The sequence below is a fragment of the Ursus americanus genome, chromosome 22 (genome assembly GCF_024610735.1).
Source record: "Ursus americanus isolate L20-20 chromosome 22, mUrsAme1.1.p, whole genome shotgun sequence".
Lineage (NCBI taxonomy): Eukaryota > Metazoa > Chordata > Mammalia > Carnivora > Ursidae > Ursus > Ursus americanus.
Window position 1 is genome coordinate 6,169,350 of NC_142148.1, and position 24,484 is coordinate 6,193,833.

At 52.0% G+C, this 24,484-nt stretch overlaps 1 protein-coding gene across 2 annotated transcripts; it reads right to left on the reverse strand.

Moving 5' to 3' along the window:
* Positions 1–15,408: 15,408 nt before the first annotated feature.
* TFAP2C (transcription factor AP-2 gamma) lies at positions 15,409–24,322 on the reverse strand. Of its 2 annotated transcripts, none has more exons than XM_045808470.2 (7): positions 24,275–24,322; positions 22,163–22,648; positions 21,994–22,045; positions 20,574–20,790; positions 19,904–20,022; positions 17,927–18,071; positions 15,409–16,911 (listed from the first exon to the last, which is right to left on the reverse strand). In XM_045808470.2, exons 1-7 carry the CDS (start codon positions 24,320–24,322, stop codon positions 16,626–16,628), a joined length of 1,353 nt encoding a protein of 450 aa, XP_045664426.1. In that variant the 3' UTR covers positions 15,409–16,625. The 2 variants fall into 2 exon arrangements, with proteins under 2 accessions (XP_045664426.1, XP_087710029.1); XM_087853903.1 differs by lacking the exon at positions 24,275–24,322 and adding an exon at positions 22,875–23,057.
* Between the last annotated feature and the right edge of the window lie 162 nt (positions 24,323–24,484).

Genomic DNA, 24,484 nt, shown 5'->3' on the forward strand with positions numbered 1-24,484 from the left:
CAGGGGGAGTGGGAGAGGAAGAAGCAGGTTCCCAGCAGAGGAACCCGATGTGGGGCTCGATCCGAGAACGCGGGGATCACGCCCTGAGCCAAAGGCAGATGCCTAACCACTGCGCCACCCAGGCGCCCTGCAATCAGCTGTCTTATTATCAGATAATGAGGGATCCACAGGGACTTACTAGAAGGAATTCAAAATTCCAGGGTCGGTCAGAATGGCCTGTGAGCGCTTTGCCATGAGTGGGGCCGACTGAAGCTTTGTCATGGGGCACAGTGCAAAGTGACAGTGGGCGGGTGGGGGCCATGTGGTCTCTAAACTCCTCAGAGGCCAGAGGGGGCGGTCCGGGTCCCCGGGTGTGTCCCTGTGCCTGTTCCGGGCCTGGCACATAGTAGGAGGTGCTCCTGGAAACTTGCTCAGTGCATTCGTGAGAGGGAACAAGGAAGGGAAGAACTGGGGTCCCTTGAGGAAAGCAAACACTGGAAAGTCATTTTCTTACATCACAGGTTTTTTTTTTTTTTTTTTTTTTAAAGAAAAGCAGCTAAACGAGAGAGCCTGGGTGGCCCAGTCGGTTAAGCGTCTGCCTTCAGCTGCAGTCGTGATCTCAGCGTCCTGGATCGAGCCCCAATTCGGGCTCCACGCCCAGCAGGAAGCCTCCTTCTCCTTCTCGCCCTGCCTCTGCCTTCCGCTTGTTCTCTCTCTCAAATAAATAAATAAAATCTTAAAAAAACAAACAGAAGCAGCTAAATGATTTCAAAAGAAATTAGACACAGTGGAGAGTCTCTACCATAAATTCTGGAACCCCTGGTCCCTTCTATATTTTCTGGAAGCTCAAAGTGAAGGAGCAGCAGACGTCTGGTGAGATTCACCAACTTGGGATCTCACTCTAACTGGCAAGCGGGCCGGTCATTAAGGTCTTCTCGCCTCTCCTCGGGGACCTTATCCCGAAAGGTGTGGTTAGTGCAATTGTCCTTGGTCAGAAACCACCACCCAGCAGAGCCAACCACGACTCACGGAGCGGAGAGCGGCCAGGGACGTTTCTGGTGGGTGGGGACCGTGCCCTCCGCAGCGGGGGCCTCCACGCTGGCCAGCCCTGCAGGCAGAAGCTCCCACCACCCAAACCGGGAGTTCGTCCATTTGCGGGAGAAAACCCAGAAGCTCCTCTCTCGCCCACCGACGGGGGCCACACTCAGGCCTGAGGAAGCCGGAGGGACAATCGCACGGGCAAAGGCCTCCTCCAGGGTCTCTGGGGTGGGGTCGCGGGGCCTTTCTCCTTTTGCCATTTTTGAAACAGCTTGATTAAGGTGGAACTCCCATACCACAAAAGTCACCCGTGGCAAGCTCAAAGCTCTGAGACTTGCCGTGGCTTCTGGGGCTGCACACTCGTGACCGCTGTTTCACGTTGAAAACGTCATCCGAAGAGCAGCCTCATGGGGGGAAGTCTTCCGAGCCCTTTGCTGCTACCTTGTGACCCCCAAAGGTCAACCTCCAAGGCCACATGAAGGACCCCGTTCGTCCCATTGTCCATCCAGGGGAGGCAGCCCTCGGGGGAGGGTGTTGTGTGATGTGCGTACCGCCCCAGGGCCTCGTGGGATGAACACGGGCCGGCGCCACGGCAGCTCCTGGGGACTGAGTGTGGAGGTCCGAGGAAAGGTCTGGTCTGCTAGCACGGAACGGACCAAACCCTGAGAACCAAAAGAACAAGACAGGAAGTTCCATCTAAGAGAGACACCCCTCGAGCAAAGCGGACACAATCTGGCTTTTGTGATCTCTTTGTCTGAACTCCAATGTGTCCGCCAAAGCCCACATCTCTCAGGCTGCCGGGCTCAGGGGCCCAGAAATGCGGCCGGCACTTGGGGGATGGAGGAGGGATTGGGTGTGATGTCCTCAAACCCGCTTGGACAACACGGGGCTCAACAAACGTTTCCCGATGGCGGAGCTTATCAGAGCCTTGGGTGTGCCAACTTGGACTGTGAATCTCCAAAGGGACCTGCTGGACCACAGAAGCTGTTTTCCAAGGAAGAAGGAGCTGGAATCTACAACATTCCTGCAGGCCTCTGGGCTCCAAACACGGTCTGACGAGACATGGCAGCAGATGCTGTTGTGTGTTGGGTGCCTGCTTCAAAGCAGTGCTCTTGGGCCTTTGCTTGCTTCTCTCTTTGGCTAACGCACCCCGTTTCAGAGGGGCCAGAGCGGAACCTGCAGCCCCTCCCCCATGGCACCCAGCTACCTCCCTCCTGAAGTCATTCTTCAGGCATGGGACCCCCGGACAGCACTCAAAAAATAACTGCCGTGGGGACGCCTGGGTGGCTCAGTCGGTGAAGCATCTGCCTTCGGCTCAGGTCATGATCCCTTGGTCCTGGGATCGAGCCCCGCATCAGGCTGCCTGCTCAGCGGGGAGTCTGCTTGTCCCTCTGCCTCCCCCTGCTTGTGCACTCTCTCTCTTGCTAGCTCTCTCTGTGTCAAATAAATAAATAAAATCTTTTTAAAAAATAAATAACTGCCCTGGAAAAACATATCACTGCAAGTAGTTGTATTCAACTGATCATTTGCAAATGTGCCCAATTCTGGGTAAATGAACGATGGAATACTACACAGCTACCAAAAAACTGAGCCATTCCCTTATGGAAAGATCTTCAAGAAATATCCTTAAGCAGGGGTGCCTGGGTGGCACAGCGGTTAAGCGTCTGCCTTCGGCTCAGGGCGTGATCCCGGCGTTATGGGATCGAGCCCCACATCAGGCTCCTCCGCTATGAGCCTGCTTCTTCCTCTCCCACTCCTCCTGCTTGTGTTCCCTCTCTCGCTGGCTGTCTCTATCTCTGTCAAATAAATAAATAAAATCTTAAAAAAAAAAAAAAAGATGTCTTTAAAAAAAAAATATCGTTAAGCAAAAAAATTAAAAAGGCAAACAGACCAAAATAAACAGGGTGTGTGCACGTGTGGCTGGCCTCTGCTTGGGGGTGTGGGACACATCTGACATTTGGTGTGCCCCATGGGGGACCTGGGGTCTTCTTTTCTCAACCAGCACCCCCCAGCCCTCCTGCCTCCCAGTCATCCTTCCAGTTACAAAGAACAAAGACCTTGGCCCAGCCTGGGCTCCTGCTCTCTGACCCGTCACATCCGAGCCCTCACCAAAGCCCCTCGGTTCGATCTTCAAACTCTATCCCCACACTGACTGACCTTCTGGCACAGCTGCATTTCAGTCACTGGGCTGCTCTAACAAAGTGCCCCAAACGTGGCTGAAAACCACAGACACCTGTCCTTTCAGGGCTCGTGAGACTAGAAGTGTGAATCCTTCTTTGCTTCACTCAGCTTCTGGCGGCTTCAGAGCCCCATGGCCTGTGTCAGCGTCGCTTCAAAATCTCCCCTCCATGTTCACCTCACCTTCTGTGTGCATCTTCCTGGGTCCTCTCCTTTACATGAGGACGTCAGCCATTGGACTTAGGGCCCCCCCAAAGATGAAAGTACCTCTACAAGGACTTATGCCCAAAGAAAGTCATATCTTGAGGTTCCAGGTGGACACAAATTTCAGGGGACACTATTCAACCCATTACACTAAGTCACCACCTCGTGTTTGATGATGGCTTAGCCTCCAAATCGTTTATAAGTTTGGAGCAAAAGGCACAGCCTTATAGAAGCTGCAAGATCCTCTGGCCTCAGTCTGCCCCACTGATCCTTCAATACGCCGGGAGCGATCCCCCATCCCTCTCTGGCCCTGGCACTCGCTGGGTCCTCGTCCTAGACCATGATGTCCCCACACAGCCTCTCCCTCACCTTCTCCATGCAACACTTCACCAGCCACAGAAATGCTCCTGTCCTGTTCCTTTGTAAATTTTCTCCAAAACACTTTTCACCATCGAACACTCCATGTGTTTTATGTAACTACTGTGCTCGGGGCCGGAATGCACCACATAAGTAAGGGCAGATTTCTTTCTGATGAGTCCCTAGCACCTAGAACAGTGCCTGGAACACAACGGACACTCCATCGAGTTCAAAGACAGGTGGAATGAATAAGTGAGTGAATCTGTGCTAAAAACAAAACAGAGGGGATCCAGAACCTGCAGCCCCATCATCACGGATTACTGGGGAGGAGGCGAGGGGAGCCCAACATATTTGGTACGTTTCTTTAACATGTATTGCAATAATGGGATGCTTTTCTAATTATCAGCCCAGAAAACATTAAGAATAAAATATTCCAATTTGACAAACAACCAGAGACTGGCCCTTAGATTGTGCCGGTGGTAGTGTTCCTTGGGTCATTTTTTCAGGGGGCCACTATGGCCGGTAGAACCCACAAAGCCCCCGAGATATGCACACCATCTCGGGCCAAGAACTGTACTTCCAAGATCCTTAACTTTCTCTTCACTCGTCCCTTGATCACACGCTAACTTCTCTTCACTGGGTCTGGCTTTTGTCAGCTGTGAACAGAAGGCCTGAAAGACAAGCGCCTTGGAAGTCCCGATTCCCTGTCCAGGAGTCAGAGGGAGGTGGCTGGGAGCCCATCTCAGCCAGGGGACTTTGGCCCACCACCCTCGGCCTGAATTACTGTGCACACAGTGACAGTATCTCCCTGGATGGTTATTTGGAAAATTGAAATAAAATAATACACGTGAACTAATATAATGTTACGTGTTATCTATACTCAATTTTTTGTGTAAGTGGAAGGAAACAAGAAATAATGAATGTAAAGCATCTGGCCTAGACCTTGGTGCGTAAGCAGTGCTCGATAAACATTATTGTGATTTTAACTCTTTTAAGTAACTATTGAAAGGGCATAAACGTAATTTACCATTCAAACAATTTCTTTTTTCTTCCCCAATCAGTGGTTTAGCCAATGGCCTCTATGGCTCCTTCCAGTGTTGACAGTCAATAAAGTTCTAAGGAGCCCTGCCCTTGGGCTCACCCTACCCCACCTCTGCTGGTCACAGAAACCTGAGTAATTTTTAATTCCAAGCTAGACCACACCAGCCCCACCCAGTGGGTGGGCTGATTCCTCAGATTCCTTGTCCCAACGTGTCAGGAGAGCTGGAGGTATCAGGTTTCAGAACCAATATGGAGCCCATCCTGGTGGTACCATGGACATCCACTTTGAAGCACCAATGCTGGCTACTTCCACGGAAGGGCCAGCCACAGGCGCCCTGCTTCAGTGAGTTGGGTCCCCGCTAAAAGAAGCTATTTTCCTTCCCTGTGACTGAACTTATGGGTCTTACCGGCACAAAGCTGGTATACTGGGTCTTCCCCATCTTTAGTAAATTCCACCGAGACCCAACCCTGGAAGTTCCACACGATCCCAGCCAACTCTTCCGCCCATGCCCAAGCTCCGCCAGCTCATCACCAAGTTCTATCAACTCTACTTTCAAAACGTCCCAGCTCTCTTTGTCATAGCTCCCCCCAGCTGGCCAGCCACCACTAACTCTTGCCTCTGTGCCTGTGTGGACTCCTCGTTGTGCTCCTGGCTTCCACTCCTACCCACTGTGCTTCATTATGCAAATACAGTGATCGTCTGTTTGTTTTTAGCGTAAATCCAGTCACATCCCTTCCTGCTTGTAACCTTCCAGTGGCTTCCCAAGTGAAAGCCCGGTTCCTTCCCAAGCCTGTAAGACCCAAAGATCTGGCTCTGGCTCTCTCTCTCTCTCTCTGGCCTCATCTCCTCTAGCCGCACTGGTCCTTTTGCCAGGACAGCTCTGTTTCTGGCTCTGCACAACTGGCTTTTCTCACCCATCAGCTAAAACATCACCTCTTCAGTTCAGGACTCCTGAACATCCTGAGTAAAGCTCTGCCCCACGGCCTCCCAACAGGCCCATTCATGGAGACTGCCATGGTGTGGATGGGAATGCCTTGAGGTGGGCAACATGGCGGCATCTACATAAACTAAATAAAAAGGCGATCCCACGACCGGGAAACCACCCATCAACAGTCATATGAAATGACTTGTGAGCAAGAGCACTCACTGTACCCTTGTTTATACCAGCAGGAGACTGGAAACATCCTAAACCCCACCAGGAAAGGATGGAAAATCTGTACGTCACACACAAAAGGACACCTCGCAAAAAAAGGCAGCTCTATACGAACTGGTAAGGAGCCATCGATGTGATATAGCAAGTGCAAAGAGTGAGGTGCCAGACTGTGTGTACAAAATTTGGGTTAAAAAAGAAATACATGTAATCGTGTGTCCGTGCCTAAAATATCTCTTTATGCACACCTAATTGGTAATGAGATCTGTCTGTAGCCGGGGAACTGGGTGGCTGGGAGACAGGAGTGGAAGGACTCTCTCATCTCTATGTATCACTCGTGCCATAGATCGCCTCCCCTGGACCCTAGTTTACTCATCATCACCATCATCATCATCATCATCATCATCATCATCGGCGCCCACCACCCTGACATGATCTTGATTGTTTGCAGCTCTTCTCCTTCCAGTGCCTTCTGAGAGCAGGGAGGGAGCTTGTCTCTGAAGGATGTAACTTTAAGCTAAGCAGTCACAATTTTATAGGTGCCAGAAACACGGCCCCAGGCCAAAAAGGAAATGTTTCCCCAGCTGCTGCAGAATGCAGGGAATTTCACCCTTTTAAGTTTTGCTTTTGCAAAAACTACTGGGGCAGCAACAGTTCTCCTGGCTCCCCATTCTTTCCTTACGCGCACCAAGAGCACGCCAAGTTGGCGGTTATATGTGCATGTGATTGATGGACTGATATCTAGTTCCCCCAAGAGACTGTGGGCTCCACAAGGCAGGGTCCAGGGCAGCTTTAGTTCCCTAAGGGACTAGGATGGTAGATGGAGAGAAGGGTGGATGGATGGATGGGTAGATAGGTGGGGGAGGGGGGTGCGTGGATGGATGGATAGGCGGATGGATGGATGGATAGGTGGATAGGTGGGTGGACAGATGGATGGATAAATAGATGGGTGGATAGGTGGATGGATGGATGGATGGATGGATGGATGGATGGATGGATGGATGGAAAGATGGATGGATAGGTGAGTGGATGGCTGGATGGCTGATGGATGGATGGACAGATGGACAAATGGATAGATGGATGGATAGGTGAATGGATGGATAAATGGATAGGTGGGTGGATAGGTGAATGGATGGATAAATGGATAGGTGGATGGATGGATGGACAGATGGATAAATGGATAGGTGGGTGGATAGGTGAATGGATGGATGGATGGATAGGTGGGTGGATAGGTGAATGGATGGATGGATGGACAGATGGATAAATGGATAGGTGGGTGCATAGGTGAATGGATGAATGGGAGAATGCCTTGCTTTGAGAGAGATTCACTTCAGCAAATCCTGACCTTTTCGTATAAATGAATTTGTTTATCCAACCTAAGGATATTTATTGAACATCTACTAAAAGCCAGATTCCTAGCTGTGTACTGGAGCTCAGCTATGAACAGACCACAGCGATTCCTTCCATGGCAAGATCTGGGAGGTGATGCAACGCTACACAGCTAGTTACCACCCCATGTGACAAGAAGCATGATGGGAGCTAAGGGGACACCTAAGTCAGTCTAACTTTGCGAAGGCTCCTGGAGGAGGTGCTGCCCCAGGTGAGACCGGAGCTGAGAAAGAGGTGAGCAAGTGAGGCTGCTGGAGGTAGAGGGAGGGCTGAAACTGTGGGAAGGGCAGGAGTGATGGTAGGAGGAGCCCTGAAGACCAAGGCGGCACCATGCTGGAGACAGGGAGCCCCTGAGCTTGCTGGCAGGAGTCCCATGCTCCCAACTGCTCTGCAAAGGTGGAAGGGGCTTCCTGCCTTTCCTCTCTCCCCTATACCCCTCTCGGCACCTCCTTTCCTGCTCACCTCCCCTCTCCTCTGTTTTTTTGCTCTCTTTGACCAGAGGGTGTTCCATTCCACCTAGTTCAAAAACGGACACTGACTTTTACCGAACACTTCCGTGTGCCAGGCCCTGAGCCGAGGACTTTGCACAAGGTAGAGCATTTATCACTCAGTATTTCGATCCTGTTTCTAGCCCCTCCCTTAAAGACAAGGCACAGGGAGTCCCTCCCAGGGATGTCCCTCAGCCTGCCCGCCTCCAGGACAGGCCGCTGCTTTCCAAGGACGATACCCTGGAGCCAGAGCTCGAGTCTGGGCTAGCCCATTCACCAAGTGAGAGAGACCTTGAGCAGGCAGCTCATAGCTCTCTGCCTCCATTTCTCCATCTGTACAATGGGTGCTATACCTACCTCCTACGGTTGCTGGGAAGAGTAAATTAATACGAGAAGCATCTACAACAGTGGCTGGCACGTAATGATCAATAACGTAGGTTCTGAGCGTTTCAGGCACACCAGCGCCAGGTCATCAGCTCAGCCCCTGGAGGCAGCCCGCCCAGTTGTGGGGCGGACTCTGACTGACGCTTCCTCGCTGGGTGAGTCTCAGCCGCTGCTTCCCTCGGTCTGAGCCTCTGTAAAATGGGCTGAAACAGGGTCACCGGGGAATTACATAACATAATATAGGTGCGTTTTCTCTTTGTCTGTGGGTTCTTTGTTTCACAGAAGCATTTTTTAGCTTTCTAGTGTTTTTGCTAAACCTAGTGTTTTCTCTAGGTTTGAGAGCCGGTTTCGCTTGTTTTCACATGGAAAATAAAACGCTCCAAGTGGACAAAATGACTCAGAGTGCGAGACCTGGGTCCCTGCCGCCCCGGCCCGTCGGAAGCCCTCACTGACTCTGCCTCGTCCCCCCAAAGACATGCCAAGAGTGTGCGAGCAGCAGCAGGAACGCGTGTACTTGTGTCCACAACACGAAAGAAATCGTTCGTGGCTTCTCAGCTTGAACTACTTAGCAACAATGGACAGAGAAAACAAGAGGAAACAGTTGAGAAAATTCCTTCTGAAGATTGGCTTAAAGGATTGGTGCCGTCCACCACGGAGTTTTCTCTGTCTTGGGGGAAAAGAATACTAACGGATGTCAGAAGTGAAACAATGTCTCTGCTCTCAGAACATCAGGATTTCCTGCCAAAGAGAATAAGAAATGGGGGGGGGGGGGCATCTAGAGGGGTAGGGGAGGGCAGGGGGAGGGGCGGCCTCCTCTCTTCCCTCACCTGTCCTGGCAAAGTGGCTTCGGGGGCGAAACCAGAGCCTCAGATCCAAGGTTAGGAAAGGGCTGCACAGGGATGCACATCTCTCTCCCGCTCGGGATCTGCGCGGGCTTCCCCCGTTCGCCGATTTAAACATTCACTTCTGTATTCACTTAACACGCATTCATTTCTGTAAACATTATGTCAGGGGTTTTTTTACTTATGAAAGTAATGCCTATTTTGTATTTTGTTTTAAGATTTCTTTTTTAGATTTTATTTATTTGAGAGTGAGAGCACAAGCGGAGGAGGAGGGGGAGAGAGAGAGAGAAGCAGGCTCCCCACTGAGCAGGGAGCCCAACGTAGGGCTGAACCGCAGAACCCGGGGATCAGGACCTGAGCCACAGGCAGACACTTCACCAACAGAGCCACCCAGGCGCCCCTATTGGTTTTGTTTGAGACTTGAGACTATATAGAATCATGTCAGGCAAAAAGTCAAACCATTGCACAGCAGTAAATTGTTAATGGTTTAAATAATGCGTCTCGATTGCTTCCTATGTTTAGAACAGTATTATTCAAGCTTTGGACTCCTGACATTGTGGACCAGATCATTCCGTGTTGCAGGAAGCTGCCTTGCGCCTTGTTTAATATCGACCCACTCACTATGTGTCAGCTGCAATTTTCCCTCCCCAGTGGTGACACCCAAAAATGTCTCCAGACATTGCAAATGTCATCTGGGGGAAAGTCGCACCTCCTTCCCAGACTCTCAGGCCCAAACATGAGGCCCCTCCTGGTTCATGAAAAGGAACCACTGAGGCAAGTTTGGATGACACAGAGCCCCCACTCTGGGCCATCATCCCCCACACCGACCTCCCAAGGGGAGAAGAGGAAAGGGAGGGTCTTGGGGACCAGAATGACGACCCAGTAGCTTGGTGCACCTATCCTCTGCATCTTCAGTCCCCACCCTGTCCTCCTGGCCAAGGAGACTGGCTGGCCCTTCAATGGACATAAATCCATGGACTCTTCCTCTGTCGTCCCCAGGATCCAGGAGGACTGCCAAAGTCCAGAAGCTTCTCTATATGGTTTATGGCTGCTTGGAAAGTGCTGAAGGTGTGCTTGTGGAACCTGGCATCGACTCCTGTCAGCTGCACCAGTCAAGCACATGCGGGCACCCCAGCTCCCTGACTCCCCTCCACCACCCAGCCTCAGTTTCCTCCCACATCCCAGCCTCCTGACTGGCCTCCCTGCCTCCACGCAGCCCCACCGATCTCATCCTCCCCCAACTGCACGAGTATCTACTGAAACCCAGACCTGGGTCAAAGTCACCTGTCATCAACCCCAGCGTGGCTGGGAGGGAGAGCAGGAAGAGACCCGTTCCCAGTATCCAAGAATGATGCCAAAACCCTCAACCTAGCAAGATGAATTTCAGACCCTGAAAACAGCAAGGCGGGAGGAGGAGGGGCTGCCTACTTGATCCAGATACACATCTTCCTGAAGAGAAACCTTCCCCCAATGCGTGCGGCTTAGCTCAGGACAGCAGAGGATGAAATCCCTTCTGGTGAGTCGGCGCCGGATGCCCACGCAGCCCAGAGCAGTGAAGAGGCTCCGGACGAGGGCTGTTTGCCGGGACCACCCCAGAGACCCCTCTCCAGCCCAGCTCGGGCCCCAAGATCCAACATAGGTGCCTTGTGAGCAAACATCCTGTCCTGGGCAATGAGCTAGTCAGTCTGTGGTTGAGATGGACACGGTCGCTGGAGGGCAAGTTCGACAAGGTCCCGGCTCTCACGGACACAGTCTACTGGAAAAGCCAGACAATGGAACCACGCAGCGTCCCCAGTGCTTTGTGATCGCCGGGTGCGGTAGGAGCCCGCACAGGAGCCCATGCCCTGGAGAAGCTCCTGGGAACACAGAACAAGTCACATCCCCTCCTCTCCAGAAAGGATGGGACTCCATAAAATTAGAGCTAGAAGGTTCTAGATGGCAGTGGTTGCTGAACTCGGCTCACCACCAAGGTCACCAAGAGAAGCTGGTTTTAAACACAATACAGGTTCTTGGGGGGTGCCTGAGGGTCACAGACAGTTCAGCAGCCCACCCTTGGTTTCAGCGCAGGTCATGATCCCAGGGTCCTGGGATCGAGCCCATCAGGCTCTCTGCTCAGCAGCGAGTCTGCTTCTCCCTCTCCCTCTGTGATCTCTCTTGCTTTCACTCTCCAAAATATATAAATAAAATCTTAAAAAAATGCAGGTTCTTGGATGCTAGACCCAGTTTCTGCCTCAGCAGGTCAGAGGCAGCAGAAGGGCGTGAGGAATCCTCACAGAACCTCGGTGACCTGCTGGGTTTAACAGCCATTACTCCCGAATGGCCATGCTGGGAATACCCAGAGGTATGCGGTTAAATGGAACAAGCAGAAAGGGAAATGGGCCTCTGGGAGGGAGTTTAGGATTTGCTTTGGACAGATGCTGGGGCGACTTCTCCCCGAGAAGCTGGAAGAGCGGCCGACGGCAGGTACCGCCCGCAAGCAGCCCCATCCCTCAGCACCCCCCCCACTCCCCCCACCCCCCGGAGGCCGGCAACAGGCAGGGCAGTGCGGGGCTGTGGAAAGCCTCCACGCTGTTAGACGGGCCAGGCCCGGTGGGGAGACCACAGAGGTGGCTGGCTGGGACTTCGGGCAGCAGCGACACCCAAAGTGTAGAAAGGAACCCAGAGAAAGATCAATGCGGGGAGAACAACAAGAGAGAAAGTCCTTCCCCACTATGTCCCGTTTCCTCGGGCCACCCGCTGGGCAAGGTATCATCTCACGGTTCTGGAAGCAAGAAGTTCAAAGGTGTCAGCAGGGCCACGCTCCCTCTGCAATCTGTAGGGAGAGTACGTCTTTGGCCTCTTCTGGCTGCTGGTGGCGGCTGGCCATCCGTGTGTTCCTTGGCTCGTGGCCGCATCTGCGAGGTCTCCGCCCCTGTCGGCCCACATTGCTCCCCTTCATGGGTCTGTGTCTGCCTCTTCTTAGGAGGAAACAAGCCACCCTGGCTTCAGGCCCACTGCACTCCACCAGGACCTCATCTTAATTCAATCACCAACCATAACCCTATGTCCAAATAAGGTCACTTTCTGAAGTGCGAGGGTGAGGACGTGCGCATACCTATTGGGGTTTCAACCCAGAACGCCCATGAAGTCCCCAAACCCTTCTAGCCTCAGCAAGTGCCGGGAGGCCAGATGCCTTCCATCCATCCGACTGACTCCCACCTGGGAGGGGCACTCAAGACCAGGATCCTTCCTTGGAAAAGGCTGAGAAACAACAAGGAACACGCCATGCATCATGAGAGGGGAAAAACACCCAGAGATTTGATCTTGGAAACACTCTTCACCAAGCTGTTCCTTAAACAGGTCCCTGGAATTATGCCTTTCGACTCTAATTTCCATGCTTTTCTTCCACCCATCTTCCCCATCAAGATGTTATCCCAACGAGGCAGGAAAATTACGGTGTTTATGACGGTGCCAAAAATAACTGAGCATTCCATGAAACTATCAACTCCGACGCAGCGAGTGATTTTTAAAAATCAGGAGGTCAAGTCTGTTTCTCAGAAGACGATGCTCCATGCTCCTAGCGGACAAAGGCTTTCAAGGTGTGGCAGGCCTTGTATCAGTGGGCCCGGGGCATGGTGCCAGCCTGGCTTGGCCAAACCAGGAGGGCAGATCTCGATGGCTCGAAGTGTCACCAAGCCTCCCTACGTGGCGGCCTGTGGATTTCAGAGAAGCAGATGAAGACTGTCAACTGGAAGAGAAATCCAGGGTCACCAGGATCTTAGTAAAGGAAGTCAGTAGTTATCACATCAAGGAGCAGCAGTTACCCTGGGAAGAACACACCTGTGCATTGCAGCATCGAAATTTCAAAAGCAAACCTTATCTCCCAAGGAAGGAGAAAACCCTCACCGCCCACTGAGCTCAGGTGGCTAGAGGAGACGTTTGCTAAGAATTACTGCCATGCCAGGGATAACAGAGCTCCCTCACTTGGAAAAACACACTTAAAGGAACCCTAGAGACTGTTCTTTCATGACCAAAGTAGCTCTACATCCCAGGTTCTCCACCTGCTTGTAAAGGAAGACAAATTCAGCTGCCACCCTGCCACTCCACGCTGCCCCCCAGCAAGAAGAAAAGACTGGAGAAATGTTCACAAGTCCTCAGAAGTTACATGAACCTCGACAGGAATTCACAACAGCTGGTAACTGACATTTCCCCCCAGGAAACCAGGCAACGGGCCCCAGAATCCCCACCGCTGCCAAGCCTTGAGGAGTTTTCTGTCTCTTACCCATCCATGACCCTATCTTGTTTTGTTTCTTAACATTCAAATACAGGAACTTAAGGTCTCAGAATTTACCCCGCCGCTAGACCCCCCAAGAAGAAAATACTGATGGCCATCATTATGGAATCGTTTCAAATGAGAAACAGACAATCCGTCCCTTTGCTAACCCACAACTGAAACCGTGGGCACATGGAAGAGAAGACAACCATGAAGTGCTATTGAAAACACCCGCTCCTGACTTTCCACAGAACTTCTGAATGTGCTGTCTGCAAGCCAGGAGGGCATCAAGGTGCCAGGCACCTGGATGGGCAGGTCTCCAGTCAACAGAGGCACAGTCCTGCCGAGGAGTGTCTCATAGGAGGAATCTCATACATGGAGCCCTAGACACGAGCGTGCCTTTAGACGATGATGGCTTTCCCTGCAGGGGCACCAGGAAGAAAAAAAGCAGCATCTTCATATCTCCTCCCAGAGGGCAGACTTCACGGCATCATGGGCCTTCGTAAAAGTGAGCTCAATTTGTCAGCCAGTGGGCCAGCAACTATAGGGTGAAGGGAAAACAGTAAGTGCGATCCTCACCATCATGGGGCTGGAAATAAAACCACACCAGCCCATGAGAAGCAACAGCAGGGCACCCTCCTCCCACAAACAGGGGCTTCAGGGGCTTGAGGGAAAAGCCGAGGAAGCCACGGTTTCTATAGGGACCTGTTGAGGGGACTTGGCTGTTCTGTGTATCAGCTCAGAGGCGTTGGGGGAAAAAACCTATTATCGTGCCCTGGACCCAGGGGACCCATCGGCCATCCGTGGGCTTCAGTGGGAACGAGGATAAAGGACGATTGAGCAGTGAGCCAGGCACAAGCCCTGCTTATGACTCACTTCAATCCGTGGTTGACTTTGGGGCATTTCCAGAACATTGTCTGCATTGCAACTGGGCACAGCTCCTAAAAGGCAGACTCTAGTCCAAAAGCAGGTTAAGATGCTGATAAGAAAACAGTCCTTTTTCCTTCAGCCCTTTACCCCCATAACTTCCTTTTAGCACCCAATGTCGCACGTCTTGATTGAGAAATAACTGCCAACCTAAGACCTCTTTTCACTCCTCTAAAGCAAAGCAATTGTGAACTTGACATATCAACCAGATAAATCCAACTTAATAGGAACGTTCAGTGGCCAAGGACAAGCTGCCAAGAGCAAAGTATTAGGTTGGCAGAGTTTAAATTACTTCACAACCAATGCCAACACAAAGTCAGGAATCGCTGAGCTTTCGGTAGAGTTATAAATCAAGGATTATGAGGCTGGAGTTGAAGAAACGGCCTTATCCAATGTGGAAAATCCTTTTGCTCCCACTTCCCTTTGAAGCCCAGCCTCTCGTGCCAAACTATAAACATATCACTTCCTGGAGGGGATGCCAGGACACTTGAACTTGGAATCAAGGGCCCGGGGAGTACATTCGAGGTCCTCACAAACGCCCAGCAAGCACACAATCTCCGCCACACTCTTCTGCTCCCCAAGCCGCCTGCGGAGACCCAACGTCCGACTTACCAGGCAAGCAGAACGGTTAGCGTGCTTCAGATAGACACGCGTTGCCTTGTGTCCGAAGATGGGAGAGTTTCAGGGAATTGACAACACCAATGAAAGCCTACACTTCCCATTGCTTGGGCTTGATTGAATGCAAAAATCCTCCCGAGCAATGTCTGCCCAAGCATTACCTCCGGTCGTTTCGTTTCCATTCTCAAAGAAATTTGGAAGCGGCAACTTGACACAATGTTTCCCAAGAGGGTGAGCTTTACGCAAGGGATGCTATTCCGACCCTGGATTCTCTCCCCCCCCCTTCTTTAGAAAGGTCCCGCACACGTCCTGACAGCCCTAGTGGCGGCAGAGGGGTACTGCACACGGCGGAGGGCCGAGTGCAAGGCCCTAGCGCAGCCGAGCCTTCTCGCAAGGGACAGAAAATGAAACTTCAGACTTCCCTTGGCACACAACGCTCCTGCTTGGTCCCATTAACGAAGCCGCAGCCAAACCATGAATTAAGCTCGGCCCCTATTCTACTCATCCTAGAGACTTGAAAAAACCAAGTTGTCACCCGACTTTCACGGCTTCTACGGAGAATACTTTTTATTATACAGGTATCGTATACACAACAATTACTCGGGGAACGTTTACAGCCATTTCCAAACCTCCGTTCCACCCCCACGCACGGTACCACACGCCTATCTTCGGGTTCAGCACGATGGGAATGAGACACAAAGTTACTGCTTTGTGAACAGAGTTTCAATTAAATAGAATCTTCCACATCAAGAACAGAGCCCAGGATCCTCTTAATTCTTAAACCCCTGTGTACATATGAATAAAACCTAAAAGAAGTGTTTTAGATTACCCCATCACCTTTAGAAGTTAATATTAAAATCAAATCCCATTTGTCCAAAAGTCATAAGAAGTACACCCGTTATTTACAGACCCCATTAAATTATGTATAAATAAAATTTTTACACTCAACGCACTACTTCTCAACACAGAGCCTCCTACGGGACGTGGGGGGGGGGGCGGCAGCAAAAAACAAAAACAAAAACCAAAAAACGCTTCATGCCTACCCTTTTCAAGTTTACTCAAAACACCAAGATGTGAAATAAATATGCAAATAAAGCTTCAGTACCTTAAAGGAACACGACATTTCAGAGTCTCTCATTTGAAGAGTTAACTCTCAGAATTAAAAAAAAAAAAAAAAAAAAAAGACGAAAAGAAAACACAAAATCATCAGCAGGCTTCATTTCTACAAGTTTCGGAAAACCCAAAGGCCCCCTTTCAACGAGAGGTCTGAACGTGTCAAATACCACCTAGAACGCTAGTTGCTAAAGCAGAGAGAATCCTTGCTTCCTACCGTCTGTAGAATGGGATAGCTGAAGAAGCCAGGTAAATACTTCTAGATAAATCGCATCAATCTGACATTTCAACAGCTACGTGTGTGGGTTTTCTCGTGAGCCCAGGGAATGTATTGAAAAGGTTCTAAAACTTGTAGCACCACTTTCAGAGAAAAAAATGGGGTTCAAAAGAATAAAATGAGCTTAATGAACAAAGAACCAGTACTTGTCACCTTCCGATAACTTGTCCAGAGTTAAGGAGACACACTTCAGCGCTAGAGAAGGAAAACTAAGGAATCCGGGAGGGCACGTCCAAGATCCAGAAACGAGTGGAGGCCTTTTTAATGGGAAGGTGGGTCGCAAACTGTCCCCTCCCAGCAAGAGGGGTTCCCAGTCTGTCTGGGTCGAGAACGATCGTGGAGTCCTTTTCCTTCGAGACTCTTCAGCCCTTGGCTCACGCCCATCCTTCATTTTCTGTGCTTCTCCATTTTCTCCAGGGTTTTGCTAGAATCGGCTGGACTCTGGTCTCCGGGGTTCATGTAGGATTTGTCTAGGACTATCAGGGCCTCTTTTATGTAGTTCTGCACGGCAGACACAGCGGCACAGAGGGCCTGGCTGCCGAAGCCGTGGGTAATCAGGCTGAAATGAGACAAGCAGCTCTGTATGTTCGTCTCCAAGACCGGGGTGGGCCGGTTGTTTCCGTTGGGTGTTCGGTCTTGATTGAGAAGGTCCGTGAATTCTTTACACACCTGCCTGTGAGGACAGTCAACAGACACCTGTGAGCTCCATCTAGCCCTTGACAGGGAAAGGGGACAAAGCCAAATGACCCTGTGGAGGACACCCAGGAGGCAATCGGAGCTTTCAAAATCACAGACTTGGCTACCAACAGTCAAAGCCTGCACACTTCGCACCTACTCTCGCCAGGCCCCGAGCTAAACTCTGCAAGCACTCTCTTCTTTAATCCTCACAGCAGTTAGGAAAGATAACGGGATTAACCCCAGTCAAAAGGCCAAGGTCACCAGGACTAACCCCAGTCCAAGGGCCAAGGTCACCAGGGCGAAGACAAGAGGTGGGGTGGCGAGTCTAGCCCAGGAGGTTACAATGGACAGCCATTTATCTGGTGCAGCTCGGTACCCGGACACCGATTTCTTCTTCGAGAACCCCGCGAATCCACATCTCCCCAGAACGCAGTTTATACAGGCTGGTTCACTGGCTTCCTTCTGCCCCATTTCCTGACTGGACGACTTTGGCCTCGTTTACCAAATTTTAAAACCAATTTACTGGTGGCTTCTACGGGAAATCCTGCAGCTGCCTTAAGTAAGGTTCGAGACACTTAAAGCTTGCGCACAAGTCTCCTGCAAATCCAACCTGATCGTTACATTTAAAAAACAACAGAAGTCTTATCAGGAGGCAGAAGGCACCCATAATCTTTGACTGGATGTGACCAAACAAATGGTTTCCAACACATTTTTGCAAGATACGGAGACACAATAATGAAAGGGTAGCTGAACTATTTTGAGCTGCGTTAACTGAGCAGTTCCAAAAACACTCATTACTGAGCAATACCTTCATTTCACTTCTTGAGTCCTCCCCAAGAGTTCACCATCTGACTTGTCCAAGAAAGGCCCCTTGCCAGTTCCTTTCGCTCCAGACCTTCCCTTACTGAGCAGTTCTCTTTCTTGTGCACCAGGGACTGTACTGGGCACCCCCCAGCCCCCAAGTTGAAGATCAGAGCACCCAGCCATCAAATTCAAGTCTAGATACTCACTGTGCTGCCAGAAGCATGTTCTTTCTAGCTGTCATCTCATTCCGCCCTCCCAAATGAGGTCTCGTTAGATACTCAGCCACTGGTTTACTAGGAAATTCGGCTTCACAGACATAGGCGAAGTCCCGGGCCAAATGAACAGCCTCACCTAAAATCAGCAGTGACAACAGACTTAGAAGGTCTGCACTCACCCCCGGCAAACCTCCCTCTCCTCTCTCTGTAACCCGGATGGCCCACCAGTCCCTTGGCCTTTTAAAGTGAAACCATCTACAAAACAATTCAAATTCAGCAGGCAAGTGGAATTTCCTGGGTACTTTCGGTGGGCTCGCTCCCCTAGGAACAGTGCAGGAAAAGCACGCAGCGTGTGGGGAAAATGCCTGACATTTTTCACTGCCCTGGAATAACGCTCACCAGTCTTGCACCCCAACTTAGGATTCTTGAGACACACCCAAGCCTTCTCTCGGTAATACAAGTTATCATCATGGAGAAGTAGGGAAATTTATAGATGATCACATTGCACAAAAGCCAACTGGTCAGTTCTCTTTTTGAAACCGCAACAAAAGTCTTTGACGTGGAACCCTCTTTTTAAACTAGGGTGCCCCATTACTGAAGGAGGCAGGTCTCTGGGATGTTTAAGACAGGGCTGTGCTTCCACTGGAAACGTGAAGGGCCCATCGACCAACCTGGCCTCCCCACCTCTTTTCTCCAAATCACTGGGGGCTCCCAGGGAGAGAAAACCAACGGGATTCATCTCTGACCAAAGACGCCCGGGCCTGGCTCCACAGTGCCAAGGCTGGCCAGAGCTTTCCAGAAACCCAGAGAGTGGCACCCCACCCCCACCCCCTCTCCTCCCCTTGCCCTCCCAGACTTCCTAAACCAGAATCTGAGAACCATTGTTCTGGCCCACGCTTTCTTATTCAAGCACCTCAGCCCGGCTAGTAAGAAAACCTCGCGGAGCCACATTTATGCGCCACGCACGCAGAACCCACCATTCTCCACGCAGGACAGCTGTGCTCCAACAGGCAGCTAACAGGCAGCTCCTTTCTCCTTGCCCTGACCTCCAAAGACACTCGTAAAAAGGTAGAGCGGGGCTCTGCCAAGTCTCTTTCAGCACACAGGAGCGCCATTAGACCAGGGACAGAAAGTGTTCAAAAGACTGCCTGGCCACCAGGCGACCACCCCTCATTGGCTCCCCCTGCCCGGAGCGGAGCCCAGCGCCCTGTGATTGGGCGAGGGCGAGGGGCTGCTCCGGGCTTCAGGATCGGCCCCTCCGGGTTCCACTCCATTTTCCCGTGCACAGCCACAATGAGCTGGTTTTTGAAAAAAAATTATTTCACTTTTCCCTTAACCGCCCCCCCCTCGCCTGGCCCCCACTTATTTTTAAAGGCTGTAATTGCATTCTTGGCTCCCTTCCAGAGTGGGGGTACAGGCCCATTCAATACAGTAAAATGTTACATCCTACTATTTTAGGACTGGGGAGAGGGGCCCCACTCATTTTTTTCTTCATGCGGGAAATGAACAAAGGGCTTGTGAATTGGGTTAGTCCCACCGTCTACAAGGGCTTTTCTCTTTACTGACCACAATCCTGATATTCCACAGCTACCCAAGCTAGACACCGTGCCTCTTCCCACCAGTACACACCCAGCTTTTTAAGTGTGCCCACTGATCGATGCATCTTCCAAAAACTGGTTCACTTGGAAGAAATGTCCGAACACCCTAACGGTGAGAGTTCTCAGGGCAGGGAGACCAATTTCTTTTTAACAGTGATTTTCTGGAGAACCCAGAACAGGATACTTAAGCACTAGGGGATGTAAATGTTAACTCATTTGATAAAATTATTGCAATTCCCTCCAACGAACTCATCACAACTCATCATGTTTGTGACAGAGCTGTTTTTACGCTTTCCTTCAGGGAAACATTAAAGCCACAGACGACAGCGCAAACTAAAAACATCATAAAACAAAACAAAACTCCACTGACCTTCTACTAAGGACGTCAGGAGCGTGACGTGAGCAGCTTTCCGTCTCCCGGCTGGCAGGTTCAACCCAATCTTGTCCAACTTCTCCCGCAAGGACCGGCCTCCATTTTTAGATTTGGCTCTGGGTACAAGAAAGTGAACTGAAGCTATTCTCAAGACACCCCACTTGAAAATTCTAAATTCCTACAGTGCTGCTATCAAAACGGAAATCTACATCATGTGGCTCATAATCAAGGGATCCAGGAGTCCCCTGTAATTCATGCCTGTAAAATTCAAACCTCTCTCTTATCATCACCAACAGGTTTTTTCCCCCCAATCACAGAACATTGCAAACTGTGCTGGAGCAGATAAATTTGCACGTATAAAAACCGCAGCAGCCCCCCAAGTCCCTGGGGCAACAAAACCCACGGAGCTCCTCCCCCCCATAGGGATGCCACCACTTCGTACATGGAATCAAATCCTAACCAAATGATAATTTGTGAACGCTGTTTTAGCACTTCCTTTCACATCTGGCACTTTCTAAAAGAGAAGGAATGTACTAAAACTCTAAGCCGATTAGAATTCAGTGTTAAGTATAAAAGTTACATAAATGTTAAAAATACCTCCCTGGTTCTTTTATGTTATTCACCTTCAACCACCCAACCACCATGGCCAGAGTGTGTCCCCATGTACCTTCTGAGAACACCTCCCAGTAATGAGGCATTTAAGCACTCAGGCGGGGACAATCGCCTCTGGACTTCAGCAACTGTCACTTTGTATTTAGACGTGGAGCTGAGGAGGGACAATCTTCCAGGGACGGAGCAGAAGACCTCGCTGGGATTCATCACAGCCCCTACCAGCTCCTTCTGACAAGGGAGACTCAGGGGGTTCTTGGTCATTGAAATAGGACCTGTGAATGAAGATCAGAAGTGATGGTCCCCAGAGCTGGGCTTAGGAAAAAGGGCCCTTTTCAAACCACTCACTAAAGCCCGAAAAAGCTCTGTAAGCAAATAGCGCTGCATGTCAGACTATGTAAATTGCAAGCAGATTTTTTTAAGTCATATTCTTCAAAGATAATCGAATCTGAAATTCACAAGTTAACACCTTACAGAGCTAATTAGTCATGACCCCAAGCATGGAGGGTTTTCATTTGAGCCACTGTTAAAAATCTGTTTAATTAGAACATTTGTTTTCAAAAGACAGCTTCAGTCCTAAATAAATGGCGATTTTTTTTTCTTCCTCACTCAACGAACAACCAAAATCACCGGACACATTCACATCCTTTGCTGAAACCTTTCAGTGTAACTCATCACGGTAAATTTAAAAATACAAACAAACCCGTTCTGTTACAAGTTTCCTGGGAAATCCAGTTTACTTTTTGAGTTTTTCTTCAAAAACCATTTCCCAATTGATTTCGAGCAGTTTAACTTCCAGTAACAGACTGTAACTACCTTTCACCTAGGACTACTTCCGCCTCCAAAACTGCTGGTCTGATAATCCCATCAGCACACAACTTAATTTCCTGAGACACTCAGGGAGTGATCCAATTTTCTAATCCCCTCCCCCACTACCCTGCATAAACCCAAGCTCTGGCAGACCATTCCACCCCGGTCCTTATAAGGCTGTACATTTGGTAGGCCAAACTGTTTCAAAACCTTTTCTTGCAGGTCAGAATTAAAGATCCTCACCAGATGCATATTTGAAATGGAAAATACAATCACATCCTCTCATTCAACAATTGTCACAGAATCGACCACCCAACTAAGGTGTGAGGTGTGTTTTTTTCCAAATTAAAATCAGTGTTAACTCACTCTGGAAGACTACCATTGTAAAAACACCATCCAATTCAAGGGATCATATTCCCCAGTAGAACGCACTAAGGAGTAACAAATCCGGATTAATCTCTTAATGGAGACAGCTCCTAAGAGTTTTACTACGATCCTTTCTCATGTAGTTCGGAAAGAGATCTCTTCTTACTCCCCAAAACCTACCTTCCTCCAGCCCCGCTCAGTCCCTTCCCCAACACAAATGTCCCCAGCCGGCCACCAAACACCCCCACCTTGCCAGGTTGCGCGTGGCTCGGGGAGAAGAGAAGTCTGCACTCACTACCTACCTTTGCGAATAACAGTCTGATCGTGCAGGAGCAGATGCTGGTCCTCAACATTCTGGGGAAGAAACGACAGAGTTTCCCTTAAGTTCGGGGGAGCCTGAGCGGGGGGTAGGAGAAGCTGGGGGGGCGAACAGGTCCGGGCAGGAGGGGCAAGAGCCCAGGCGCCGCTCACCTGCACCTCCTCCATCTGGTGCGCCATGTCGTGGAGCCCCAGGTTCTCCGCCAGGCCCGCGGCATCCAGAGCGTGCGCGTGGGGCAACAGCAGGTCCGAGCGGCGGTAGGCATCCCTGCGGGCGTTCATGGCGCCACTCTCCAGCCCGGAGAGGTGGGGTAGCAGGCCGGCCGGGCGCCCGTGGTGCGAGGGCAGGCCAGCCCCCTCCTGACTCTGGCGGCCCGGCCAGGCCTGCTGCTGGCTGCCGGTGGGCGCTGGCTGGTGCAGGGGGTTGATGGCAGCGGCGTAAGCTTCTCCCAGATGCGAGTAGGGGTCGGCCGACTGCGAGTAGGCCAGCTGCTGGTATGGCGGTGGAAAGTAAGGTGGTGGCTGGTATTCGGCGACTCCAGTATGGGAGAGGGGCGGTGCGGGGCTGTAGAGGTGCTGCCCGGCGGAGGAGAGGTGGGGAAGGCGCGGGTTTCCATTGCTGCTCGCGTCGTGGCGATCCTAGGAGAGAGAAGCAGAGACCCCCGCTAGTACGAAACCCCGCTACTGCGAACTGGCCGCAGCAGCTGCGCTGAGATCCCCTGAGATCCCCCAGGGGACCCACCGCACCAGCCCCGACCCAAACCCCGGGGCCTGCCCTCCGGCCGGACGGCACCCGGGGGCAAAGTGCCCCGGGGGGTTCGTTTCAAACCCCGAGTCCACGGAATAAAAAGAGACTTCGAAAAACCTGGGGGAACGCGTCCTCAAAGCCCGGCGGCGAAGGCCTGGGCCCTGCGATGCCCGAGGCGCTCTGAAGCGCCAAGTCCGAACCCCAGGCCTTGGGCCAGTAGAAGCCGAGATCCAGGCCCGGCGAGGAAGTCGGCATGCGGCGAGCACGGTGCGGAGTACGCTCACTCACTAGCCCGCACATGGCGGCGCCAGACGAAACAACCTGGGCAAGCCGCAAGCGCGGATAAAGCGCACAAAGCGGGAAGTGCGCGTCTTCCCCGCCCCAGGGACCCTCCCCTTCCACGCCCTCAGGACAAAGACCTCCGGGTGAGTGACGCTCCCTAGCAGGCCTGCCACCCAGCGCCGCCCGAGGAGCTCGAGAAGGAACGCACCGCAGCGGGGGCTGCGCTCCCTACCAGCAGCGTCCCGACCAAAAGGGGTAGCAAGTGAGGCCGCCCTGCCCGGCCACGGTCAGTGTCCCCACAAATCGGGCCCAGGGGGAGAATTCAGGACCCCCGAATATTGGGCAACCCTTCCTGCGCACGCCCCTCGCCCCAAGGCTATCCGACTTAATTCTTAAAGGACTTGTCTCCCAGGGTTCGAGGGGTCACTGGGGTAGCGGGGAACCTGGAGAAACATGGCACTGTCGCCCCCTAGCGGAAGTGCCCGGGCCTGCCAACAGGGGCAGCCCCTTGAGGTCCCGCGGGCGCGCAGCCCTCCCGCGGCCCCCCAGCCCCGGCTCCGCTCTGCCAGCGCCCTGGCGCACACCTCCCGCCGCCCGCGTCTTCCTCTTCCCGCTCGCCGCCTCCCTCCCTCCCACTCTCCGAAACTCTAGCTCAACCTGTCCGACTGGCTGGAGCACTCCCGAGCGCTTACGGCCCCATCTGGCCTCAGGGCCCCCCCACCAGCACTCCCCAGCCCCCACTTCTCTTAAAAGCCAAACTTCTGTTGTTTTCTTGTTTCCCCGAGGAGTTAGCGGGGCGGGTGATAAGCCCGCCTCGGAGGAGACTCGGCAAAGGTGTCGCCGGCAGGTCGCCTCGTCTGACCCCTTTGAACGGAGATACGGTGCGTAAAAGCCACGTCTAAGGATTGTAGACGCGACGCTCTTCCGAGAAAAAGGGAAGAAGGGCTGTTTTGCTTCGCAGGACACCGACCGGTAAGCCTGGTGGGTGGGATCTGCCATTCTCTTTCCAGGCCCTGTTCCCGAGGGTGGATGTTTAGGAAAAGGCCCAACTCAGGAAGAGAGCCCCGGAGAAACGGACTAGGGGGCATCCGGAAAAGTGGACCCCGTCCCATCGAGGGGCAGAGGCTGGTGCCTGCTCGCTGCTCCCACGCCCTCGCCCAGACCTGGGTCCAGCGGCCCCCTCCTCCCGGGCTGTACTCGGGCGGGGCCAGAGTGCGCCCCTGCGCCCAGCTCACCTCGCAGTCCTCTTCATACTTGACATTATCGGTTATTTTCCACAACATGGCGTCCGGCGTCCCCCAAAACAGTCGCCAGTTAAATCCAGGCTCCCCCCACCCCCCAAGCGGTAAATCCAAAATGGGGGTCACGGTGGCTAGGCGTCTGCCGCCGCCCCCGCCACGCGAGGGCCTCGCTGTCCCGGTCACTGGACGCGCATCGGCGGCTCT